The 11,532-nt window shown below is 39.5% G+C and overlaps 1 protein-coding gene across 3 annotated transcripts; it reads right to left on the bottom strand.

The window, feature by feature from the left end:
• Positions 1–434: 434 nt before the first annotated feature.
• On the bottom strand, positions 435–10,938 carry arf3.S (ADP ribosylation factor 3 S homeolog). Of its 3 annotated transcripts, none has more exons than XM_018248324.2 (5): positions 10,784–10,938; positions 4,064–4,270; positions 3,675–3,785; positions 2,382–2,506; positions 436–1,606 (listed from the first exon to the last, which is right to left on the bottom strand). In XM_018248324.2, the coding sequence occupies exons 2-5, from the start codon at positions 4,209–4,211 to the stop codon at positions 1,445–1,447; spliced, it is 546 nt and encodes a 181-aa protein (XP_018103813.1). In that variant the 5' UTR covers positions 4,212–4,270; positions 10,784–10,938; the 3' UTR covers positions 436–1,444.
• Positions 10,939–11,532: the final 594 nt, after the last annotated feature.

The raw sequence follows: 11,532 nt of genomic DNA, 5'->3' as shown, positions 1-11,532 counted from the left end.
TAACTGTAACATTATAGTTTTGGTTTAAAGCCAAATATACCTGTTATCCAGTGTATTACCTTTTATTGAACTTATTGTGACGCTTATTAAAAAACTTGTTAGACACAACAATGTGTAGTGTTTTTAAGGTTAGAAAACCACCAATATCATATATTATTATTATTATTAATAGTATTCAGTGAAATTATTCCCCGGCTGCTGAATCAATGTCAGGCAGATCAGTGTTCTCAACTCTAAAGAACTCACTTCTCCCCAATTAAACAATCTGTGTTTAGGGCAAAGTGTTTGATTTTAGGATTAGTGCTTCAAAATGAAGGGGTGTAAGTGTGATTAGCAGCAGAGGATAGTCTGTAGGCTACTCAGTGTTTGTGGTTCTATACCTTGCCTTTGCCAACCTATTGTCTGGTATTTTAAATATAACACAGATAACCAACCAAAGTTTAAACCTTATTTACTCATGCAAATAAGTAAGCGCTGCAACCTACATTTGAAACATTTAGTACTGTTAGTTTAAGTTGGAATGACAAAACCATGGGATTAACATGTTAAAAAAACTTTAAACAAAAAAACGATTTCAATATTTAATACTGGAGAGAAGTATTTTCAAAACAAGTGCCACAGTAAAAAAAAAAGCCTGTATATAGTAAAGTCCCAAAGTATAAGCACCCTTGCTGCTGGGAGGGTTACTCCTTAATTAACTCCGTAATTGTTGCACAATACTGTATTGTCTCACAGAAGAAACTTCTCACTGATAAAGCAATTGTGAAACATACAAGCAAGGAGTGTCCCTCCCGGTGGGAAGCCTACACTACAAGGAATATATTGCCATTCTTTATTGCACCTTAAATTTCTCTTTTTGCTCCCCAGTGGTTTGGTCATCTATTAAAACTGCTCTGCTGCACTAATGCACAGTACTCTAAAATAATATCAGAACCCAAGCTTATTGTATCTTTCCCAGAGAGAATAAATTATTATATATATTATAATCCTTATTTCACTATTTAAACCATTTTGGACGAAGTGCTGAAAATAGAATGATTTAAAACCAAATACAAGAAGCCAAACACATTCCCACAATCATGTGCAAAGGGAGCTTCCACACAACATACGGTAAACACAAAACAGCACTGCTCCCATTCCTTTCCTCTAACCAACCCTGTCCACAAGGGGCTGAATACTCACTTGTCCGCTCCCACCCAATATCTTCAAAGAACAAAGAAAACAGCAAGGAACAGCAGCTTGATGAACCAGGAGAAACACGGCACCTGATTAAAACACCCCAAACCAAAACGGCAACAAAAGCAAGTGTGGAACCAAGAGAAGTAGGAGGGATTGTGTGGTCTGTACCAGGAGTCAACCCCAACCTGGTCTGGCTGGAGAAGCAGAGTAAGGATGTGGGAAGAAGAGTCAGGCGCACGCTGAAGACATAGTGGGACTGGCGCTTTCACTTCTTGTTCTTCAGTTGGTTGGCTAGCCAGTCCAGCCCTTCATACAGACCATCTCCACTGGTAGCGCAAGTTGCTTGGATGTACCAGTTGCGGTGGCGGAGAGAATGCAGGCCCAGCTTGTCTGTTATCTCTGCAGCATTCATAGCATTGGGCAGATCCTGCAAGTAGTTATAGATGGTCAGTGTGAACATGGGAAGCAGAGAATAGATAGAGTTAGCAAAGGAAACATTCATATAAACCCAGCCAATGTTACTACCACAGGCCAATATATAAAGTAGTTTGAACATAGGTAAAAGTATACTTGGGTATTTAGAAAATACAGTAGAACCTCCATTTTTTGTTTTTCAGGGGACCAGGAAAAAAAAAATCAGGGAAAATGTAAAATCAGGGAAATGTGTTAAAGTAACTTTTTCTCCAAGTACTGAAAGGATATAAGCACAGGAGTCCTCATTTATCAACACTGGGCAAATTTGCCCACGGGCAGTTACCTATAGCAACCAATCAGTGATTAGCTTTTTAAAGCTAGCTGCAAGTAGAACAATGAATGCAGCAATCTGATTGGTTGTCATGGGTTACTGCCCATGGGCAAATTTGCCCAGTGTTGACCACCCTTGAGATACAATATTTACTGCGGTAATAACAAGGGCATTGCAGCATTAATGTTACACTATGGGGAGCATGTGCAAGTCCTCTCTGTCAGTCACATACACAACATAAAGCAATAAGTGATTGGTGCAGGACTGTATAAGGGCCAGACTAATTGAAATTACAGGCAGAACCATGGCAACGTATACATTTGGTTAGTATTTTAAACCTCTTTATTTCACAAATAATTCATAGAGGAACAAAAAGCAGCACTAATATAAACTGCTTGTTCATAAGCTTGTAAGTAACACAATATAACAACATTTAGCAAAGCAAAGAACCACAAACCTGTTTGTTGGCAAAAACAAGCAACACTGCATCCCTCAACTCATCTTCTGCCAGCATCCTCATCAGTTCTTCACGGGCCTCATTCACTCGCTCTCGATCATTGCTGTCCACCACAAATATTAACCCTAAAAAGGCATTATTTTGACTGATTTCATTTCTATGCCTTACAAACAAAAACAGCTTTAAAACAAGCAACATGAATTGGCTCAGCTCCTAGGGCAGTGATTAGGGCAAAGCACAGCTACAAAAATTGGGGAGAATATCAACGAAGTGGAAAGTGATAGGGGAGGACAAAACAGGACAAAGGACAGGTCCCTGCAAAAGATTGTTTTTAAGTACGGATTTATTTTCCAGCATTAAATCACCATATGATTGTATTCACCTAGCACAATCAGAAGATATTACTGAATCATAGTGACAGCAAAAAAAATATATAGAAGAAACAACATTTTGGGAAAAGTTTGGATCTGTTGAGTCAATGGTGCCAGCCAAATGCCCCTTATTTTTTGTTGACAGTGCCAGCTAGGTAAGTTATCAGTGCATCATTATAATGTTTTTAAAAGCCAAATGGAAGTGGTGGTGTGGGCATTCCCCAAATTCAGCTTTATGACTGAGAAGGAGCAAGAATGTGCTTGGACTGGGATGCCAGGGGCCCGCCAGAAAACCTTACACCATGGGCCCACTATTATTCCTCCTTTTCTCACTCACCCTCTTTATTCTCCTAGTCTTTTATATCTACTTACTATATTCTTCCATTACAATGGATTTTTTTCCTATAAAGAAATAGGGAATGACCATGAAATAGGCCAAATGTTTAGAAGCAAGAGGACCCACTGACACCTGGGCCCACCGGGAGTTTTCTTGGTATCCCAGTGGGCCAGTCCAACACTGGTCTCTATCATCAGTATAAAGAGGAAGGGGTATGTTAAAATAATTATTTACACAGTAAATTTCTCCTGTGGGACTCAAAAGGGCTTTATTGTGTTTCACTGGGTGAGCAAAACTAGCCATTATACATGTAATTAGTTAGGCAGGACAGCAGAAGATTACCTGACTACTGAAGTGTCACAAGGATCTGCCATCGAAATTGAAACCAGAGTCTCTCTAAGAAAGTGGCTTTCAGATTGTGTGTGTTCAAGTACACCTTCTTGGTGCATCTACCCACCCACTCCTTCTCCAAACTAAAAAGAACTAGGTTTAATTTTTTCCAGGACCTTAACAACAACTGGCCCACCCCCTACATTTGTGACACCTCAAACAACAGAAATACGATGCACAAGGATAAACACTCACCCTGAGTGTTCTGAAAGTAATGCCTCCATAGTGGGCGAATCTTGTCTTGGCCGCCCACATCCCACACAGTAAAGCTGATATTCTTGTACTCCACAGTCTCCACATTAAATCCTGTTATAAAGAAAAGAATGGGAAGCAAACGTCAAGATGTTTTTCCATTGAAAATGAAAGTCAAATTTCCATGTGAAAAACACAAGGTAGACTTAGCTATAATGTTCCAAAGGCTGCAATGTGATATTGCTCACGTGCCTAGGCCCAAATTGGACTATTTTGTGTAATTTTAATTCAACAAAATATTCAAGAGCAATCATAAGCAATACCTGTATAAATTATGTTAATACTTTCCCTTGACAATTAAAAACATGCACACTTTTCCCTCCGGGATGTACCTATGGTGGGTATAGTAGTCACAATTTCTCCAAGCTTTAGTTTGTACAAGATGGTGGTCTTTCCTGCAGCATCAAGTCCCACCATGAGTATCCTCATTTCCTTCTTCCCAAGTAGGCTCTTCAGAAGGTTCCCAAAGATGTTTCCCATGGTATTTTCTTAAAGATGCTTTTATGACCACGTCTAATAATAATAACCAGGCTTACAAACTGTCAGATGATGTATACAAAAGAAGAAGTGTAAAACAGAGAAAAGGTGAGATGTGATGTAAAGTTGCAACTCTTATCAATGTAAATCTAAGCAATTTTAACAAGTTTAATATATATATATATATATATACACACACACACACACACACACCCGCAGCCAAATTCCTGTATTTTGCATTTTTATCTTAGGTTCACAAATAGGGACACTTCAAGTCACTGACTGAGAGGTTAGAGAGCTGCACAGAAGAAAATAGTGTCCTGGCTATTAGGTTAGATGACTAGTCACTCCAGCCTTTATACATTACAGATTTGACTAACTATATTGAAAAGATTTATTTTGAACAACCTCTCTACGTACCCAGTTTTATTGTTAGCTTACACATTGATGCAACGCCACCCTTATCTATAAGTGATTACAGAGAATCTGTGCACCACTCACTATGGAAGATCCCAGAATCCATCACTACACCATGGAACAAGATACAGGGTATATGGAGATACAGGATATAAAACGTACATTTTACTTTATCATATTCCCACATCATTAGACAACAAGACAAAAATCATGAACATGAATGAAATCATGAACATGGATTCACCAGACACTTTTATGCCCAGCATGAAAATATTACTTTTCTAAAGTATTTGGCACCCCCCTCAAAATAGCTTGTTTCAGAGTCTGGCTGGTTGGACAACACTCTTATATGTCCAGCCAACAATCAGCTCACTTTATTACATTCAGCCACAAACAAACACAGTGTGGTGTGCCCAGGCATCTCCCATCAGAGGCAGCAAGTTGTATTATCAGCAAATTTAAAATAGCTTTAAAAGCCTGTCCAGATTAGCAGTGCTGTGATATTACTATGCCCAAGGAGATCAGCATTAATATGGCTCAGATGCAGATGTCCAAAATATCACTTTTCATGCTTATTTTTACACTGTTTAAATTATTTACACTGAGTTCTCAACATCATGTGTAAAAGGCAAGTCAACCCCAATAAAAAAATGTGCAACTTTCCAATATACATTCAGTGCTTTTAAAGTTATTTGTAATAACTATTGCTACTGAAGGCAGCGTTTACTTTTGCTTGTTTTTAAACAATGTTTCAGAAATGTTAGTTCCCCAGCAAAGGACAGGTCTGTTAAAGGAAAACTATACCCCCCGAACAATGTAGGTCTCTATTAAAAGATACTGAGTAAAACAGCTCATGTGTAAAACCCTGCTTCATGTAAATGAACCATTATAATAATAATATACTTTTTTAGTAGTATGTGCTACTGGGTAATCATAAATAGAAAATTGCCATTTTAAAAAATAAGGGCCACCCCCCGAGTTCGTAAGATTCACTGTGCACACATACAAACCACATGTAAGGTCACATGAGCCAATTAACAGACAGAGTTCTGCCTTTTGCTTCCTCACTTCTTCCTGTTACAGTTAGTATTGTAGTATTTCTGGTCAGGTGATCTCTGAGGCAGCACAGATAGAGTCACGAAATGGTGGTTCAAGGCAAGAGATGTAAAAGGGCAATATTTATGTAAATATATATTCCAGTTTGGTAAGATTCTTTAATATGTCATTCAATTTGATATAAACTATCTGTTGCTTAAGTATTCATTTTGGGGGTATAGTTTTCCTTTAATCAGCTGCCTTGTCTTACATTGTTATCAACAGTCTGAGCCATCAGGGCAGAGAATAGAAAGGGACAGACAAGACACTGCTTTCAATAGCAATACATATACAAATAACAAAAAAAAATTGCATTATTATATGAGAGTTATATGCTATCTGTATCTATACATCCCAACATGACAGCTTGTTTCCATGTTACTTCTATTGTTGTGAAACTAGCAGGATCAAGCTCTATCTTGGTAAATAATTCATTGGCCTACCTGAGGCAAGCTGAAACGGAGATGTGGATTTTATGCAAATTAAGTTCTAAATAACTAGGTCTGGTATTAAGGGTCTCTGCTAATTGAGGCCAATTTTACATTTATAGGTGTCTGGTAAATGGACCCAGCTCTGAAGGAATTACAAATAAATCGGATTTAGTATTTTAACCTAAATGGATTAACAAGCATCAGCCTGAGCTAATGTACAACAGAGGCAACTATTATCTGTGTGCAGAGAAACAGAGCCCTGCACTTTGGTTGAGTTGAATTCTAGGGTTATGGTTTCTGTCAAAAACATCCACAAGCCATAAATGAAGCAGCATGTGCAGAATAACCTGATGCACAATTGAAGTCAGACTCTTGGATGGAACCGATCTTGCTAATAGCTTGAATTAATCTGAATCCCAAACCAAATCTGGGTGTATCTTTAGTGCAGACAGGCAATGTTTATCCAGTGATGCCTGAATAAGCCTTATTAGCTTAAATGAGAAGGAAAGCTACAGAAGGAGTTTATTGCCAATAGATACGCCACAATAGTGCAAACTATAACACTATATTTATTTGCAGAATGCTGTACCATACCTGAATAAACAGCTCTAGAAGTTATCTCTCTTTGTTTAGGATAGCAGCTGCCATATTAGCTTGGTGTGACATTACTTCCTGCCTGAGGGGGGAAAGGGAGGGAGAGAAACAGAAAGTCTGATACTGAAGCCCATGTATACACAATAGAAGGAAAGCTGTTCATTTTGATAGAGGACTCTTTCTGATAAAGCTTACTTCATTTTAGCTTTGCCTTCTCCTTTAAACAAAATAAATTGTAAGGCTTAAGCGACACGGGCAAACGCAATGCCAGCGTACTTCTACAGAGTAGGTTCCTGAAACTCACCCTGCTGCACATTGGCAGAACTGAGCATTTGAACCTGAAAAAGCCCACTAGAACAGTACTAGCACTTGTGCTGCCAGGTTATCTCCCATTGAAATGAAATACATTGGCAGAGCGAATGCCATCGGGATCCACAGGCTTAAGATGAAGTCTGTGCCAATTCAACAAATGTATGCCATTAACAGTTTGCTTCATTCATATTTCTGTTCATTAAAATGTATCACCATCTGCATTATTCTGGCAGATAACAGGAAGATGATATAACCTGTTTTCTCCTATGGCTCCTGAGAGCACAAAGGGACACCCACGTAAAAACAGCAACATCCATTTGATTTGTGCGTTAATTATTAAACAACATCATGGGCAAAAGACAAAGTGCATTCAGTGTGTATGTATCTAATTATGTGTGGTGGCACAGTCAGGATATCAGTCACTTGGCTCACAAGAAGAAAGTTCACATCACATTCACACAAACTAAGGTAATGTCAAGGCCGGCACCCAATACCAGAACAAGTGCCAAGTATCCTGGTCTCGGCTTCACCAGTAGTGTGACCACCGTTGGGCTTCGGGAGGAGCCCTCAGCTTACTTGGGTGGGGGCGAGATGTGCTGGCTAGCAAAGGGGCACGGCTGGTAGCAGAGTCTTTTGGGCCGAAGGTCACAGTACAAGAGGATTAGGCAGAAGGATGGTCAGACAGGCTGGGTCGAGGCAGGTGGATATCAGAATCGTCAGGCAGGCAAGGGTCAAAACCGGGTAGTCAATCAAGGGGTTAAGCAGGAGAGTTATCGTAGGCAGGCAAGGGTCAGGATACAGAATGCAGAATAGTCAGGAACAGGCAGGGTCAAACACGGATAATCAGATCAGAATTTCAAAGACAGACGCACAAGGCTCAGGAAAACCACTAGAACAAGTTCTATCACGGGCACTGGCTGGGGGACAGAATGGGCCTTAAATACAGACAAAGTTCGCGCCAAAACGTGCGTCAATGCGCAATCACGACAGCACCTTTAAGCAGCGCGCCACACGCGCCCTAGGAACAAAGATGGTGTCTAATAACCACGTGGCGGGTGTCCCAGCCACACAGGTAATTTTATTATAGGTTAGTTTTATCAGGAAAAAAGGGAAAGTTGTGCTCACCACTACTTTTTAAACCATTAGGCAGAGGGGCAATGAGACGGTGTCCACAAAATACATATAGACAAGAACAAGAGCAATTTTGTTGTGACCCCCGCTTAATGTTTTTAAAAATTAGTGATGAGCCCAACTTTCCCTTGTTTGTTAGTTTATACAGGAACAGTGACCAGCTCCATGTTGTAGCTCCCACCCTTTCCAGCTATATTCAGGTGATCCCAGTGATTGCCAATAAAACAGCAACCTGGGAGTTTTAACTTTGAAAGCAAGCAGCAGGTAAAACTTAGCCCATGTGTAACAAAAGAATCTCTCTATAAACTGCAACACTGTTGAGCATAAAACGGAAGGTTGTCAAACACTGCAACCTTTTCTCTGATGCACATAACTCCGTTATATAGATGGAAAAACACCGTAAAGCAAAACTGCTGAACTGAACAAGTCTTTAAATGTTCCACTCTTTAACTCAATGTTAAAGGGGTTGTTCGCCTTCAAACACCTAGTTGTTTTCCGACAGTTAACGAGAAATAGACTTTTTTCTAATTACTTTCTATTTTCTATGTGTGAACGTTTTTCTAATATTGAAGTGTTAAGTTATATTTTTCTTCTTCTAACGCAGCTGGGGGGGCACTGACCCTGTAAACTATTCTAAATTGATACATTTAGTTGATACATTAGTTATCTTTGTCCCTGCCTGTTTCATTAAAGGCAGCTGTTAGAATTGATACAATAGTTGCTAATACTCCAGAGATGCTGCTGAAAAAGGTATCAACTAATTGTATCAACTAAATGTAGCAAATTGTAACTGTATAGAAACTACACTGGAATTACTGAGCTGCCAGACTCAAACGCCACAAACAGGAACATTAAACTTTGATTTTTGATTTTGAAAAAACTGTAAAAAATGGAAAGTAGTTGAAATACAGTCTTTATTTCTGGGGAACAATCTGAAAACAATTGAACTTTTAAAAAAAAAAAAAAAAAAAAAAAAAAAGTGTTTGGAAGGTGAACAACCCCTATAAAAACTGCATGAAAAACTGGGATTTGAGAACCTGCATTTAGACATCAAATCCACCAGTTACAATACTGTGCCAGTCATTGCACAGTAATTTTGGGCAGAAGGAAGCAGATTGGCGTTTCTTTCCCCGGCACAGATTATGCCTTGTATCATATGACTCTAAAGGGCTGTGGTACAATATGGATGGAAGTCTGGGAGAAGACAAGGGAGGAAAAACTGGTGCTAAGATTTGTGAATGTTAATGCATTAACTAGAGGGGCAATATTGCAGCAATAGAATTTAGTGAAACAGAAAAGGGAGTGCCTTGTAATGAAAGTGAAGATGCTGGGAGTTGTGCATAGCAATGAAGGAACTGGTGGGGTACATGTTCATCTAAGGATAGACGTGGAGTGAAAAATTAAACTTCATTCAAAAAATTTGTGTAGAGGGTAATTATTACTTTACCTCCTTATACACTGGCATAAATAAACAGATGGAGATTACAATGATAATGTAACCACTACGAAAAGGTAATTAGTAGTCGCCTTGAAATCCTGTGAGTTACATAAAAGAACTTCAGTATAGTCAAGGAACCTCTTTATGACTTCTAATAGCCGTATAAATTATAGTACGAGTCTCCAGTAACAACATATAAGCATTCTGTAAGCTACGGTCAGGTATAATTTTTACAGGTTGTTTTCCTGCCCAAACAGTATAACATTGGCAGATTATTTTAAGTCATTTATCTAGATTTTGTTGCACAAACCCCCGATTGTTCACAAGGAAAGGCACAAGGGCACATTGAGTGTTTTTATACAGGTCACTAGGGATGCACCGAATCCAGGATTCGGTTCGGAAATTCAGCCTTTTTCAGCAGGATTCGGCCGAATCCTTCTGCCCGGCCGAACCAAATCCTAATTTGCATATGCAGGGAAATTGTGTGACTTTTTGTCACAAAACAAGGAAGTTATATGTCCCCCCCCTTCCCACCCCTAATTTGCATAGGCAAATTAGGATTCGGATCGGTATTCGGCCGAAACTTTCCCGAAGGATTTGGGGGTTCGGCCGAATCCAAAATAGTGCATCCCTACAGGTCACAGAATTTCAAGGTGACATCCAATATCCTCATATTTTAAAACAGGGGGTAGACTTTTCTATATAAAAACTATTTTGGTGAGTCAAGTGACAAGAAGAACATGACAAGGCACTGAAAGATGGATGCCATCACTACGCACTATTTATACACATATATTTGACAGGAAATCCAAGCTCTTGTATAATAAATATATATATGTATAAGGTGCAATGCAAGCCCTCATTATTTAAGAGGCTCCCAAGTTAATGTGTAAGGCTCGGATGTGCAAATAGCAGCAGCCTGAAAGTCAAATACCATCAATTACTAATGTAACATTTCCCCCAGGTGCATCGTTATATGGGCAGGTCTGGTCAGCGCATGTTACTAAGGATGGAGGCAGGCGCTCACGCCGTCATTCATTGATGGGAAAACCTAGGGACCGCTCATATACTTTGAGGTGAATGGCGCTGATTGATTTCAAAAAGATATGGCATGGAACAGCCACACTAACGTGAGACACTCGCTGCCTCTCACCTACCTCCACCACCACCTCTTCTTCTTCTTCCTTCCCTACCGCAGCTACCCCTCTGTCCTTTCTGACCGGAAGCAGCCAAGAACAAATATCGCGATATCTCCAACGATGGACCGGTGTGCAATGGGTGCGGAGGGACTTCTCGCGAGACTTGTCTCCGTTTCCATAGTAACTGATGCAGCAGCTCCAGCCTTAAATTCTGCTGCTGCAGGGATGAGTGGGCAGTGGGCCTTTTCCTCACGTGAGACCCTGATCTGTACAATGCACCCACTCACAGCCTCTCTCAAAAGCTAAGCCTCGTGATACAGCAAATATGCAAGAGATTTGGATGAAACGTCTCAATATCTGAGCTTTTTTATGTCTATATATTAAATGATCATAATTTTTAATGAAGTTGAATTATTTAGTGAATAAAGTACCCCCTTTTGTAAATTATATAGTGAATAAAGTACCCCCTCTTGTAAAATATAAGGATATTATAAGTTACCGAGGAGTTTCATGACCATATAAAAACACGAGGCCTTGGTCATGGAACTCCGAGGTAACTTCTAATATCCTCATATTTTAAAACTGGGGGTACTTTATTTATTATAATACACAAGTTTCGGTCAGTCATGTGACAGAAATGACATCAGAACTCACCGTTTATAACTGATGACATCAGAACTCACCGTTTATAAGGATATAATTTACAGGATATTCATGGCTTTTGTGTATTATAAGGATATTATAACCGAGGAGTTTCATTACCACCT

This window comes from Xenopus laevis, chromosome 2S (genome assembly GCF_017654675.1).
Source record: "Xenopus laevis strain J_2021 chromosome 2S, Xenopus_laevis_v10.1, whole genome shotgun sequence".
Lineage (NCBI taxonomy): Eukaryota > Metazoa > Chordata > Amphibia > Anura > Pipidae > Xenopus > Xenopus laevis.
The sequence above is the reverse complement of the archived record's forward strand: the minus strand, read 5'-3'. Positions and strand labels throughout refer to the sequence as shown.

What these genes read in the sequence shown, in the direction of transcription:
- arf3.S (XM_018248324.2), bottom strand. Translation starts at nt 4,211, where the DNA reads ATGGGAAACATCTTTGGGAACCTTCTGAAGAGCCTACTTGGGAAGAAG. An exon ending in GACTACTATACCCACCATAG is followed by an intron (nt 3,786 to 4,063) that starts GTACATCCCGGA and finishes TCTTTATAACAG; the next exon opens with GATTTAATGTGGAGACTGTG. An exon ending in TTACTTTCAGAACACTCAGG is followed by an intron (nt 2,507 to 3,674) that starts GTGAGTGTTTAT and finishes ATGCCTTTTTAG; the next exon opens with GGTTAATATTTGTGGTGGAC.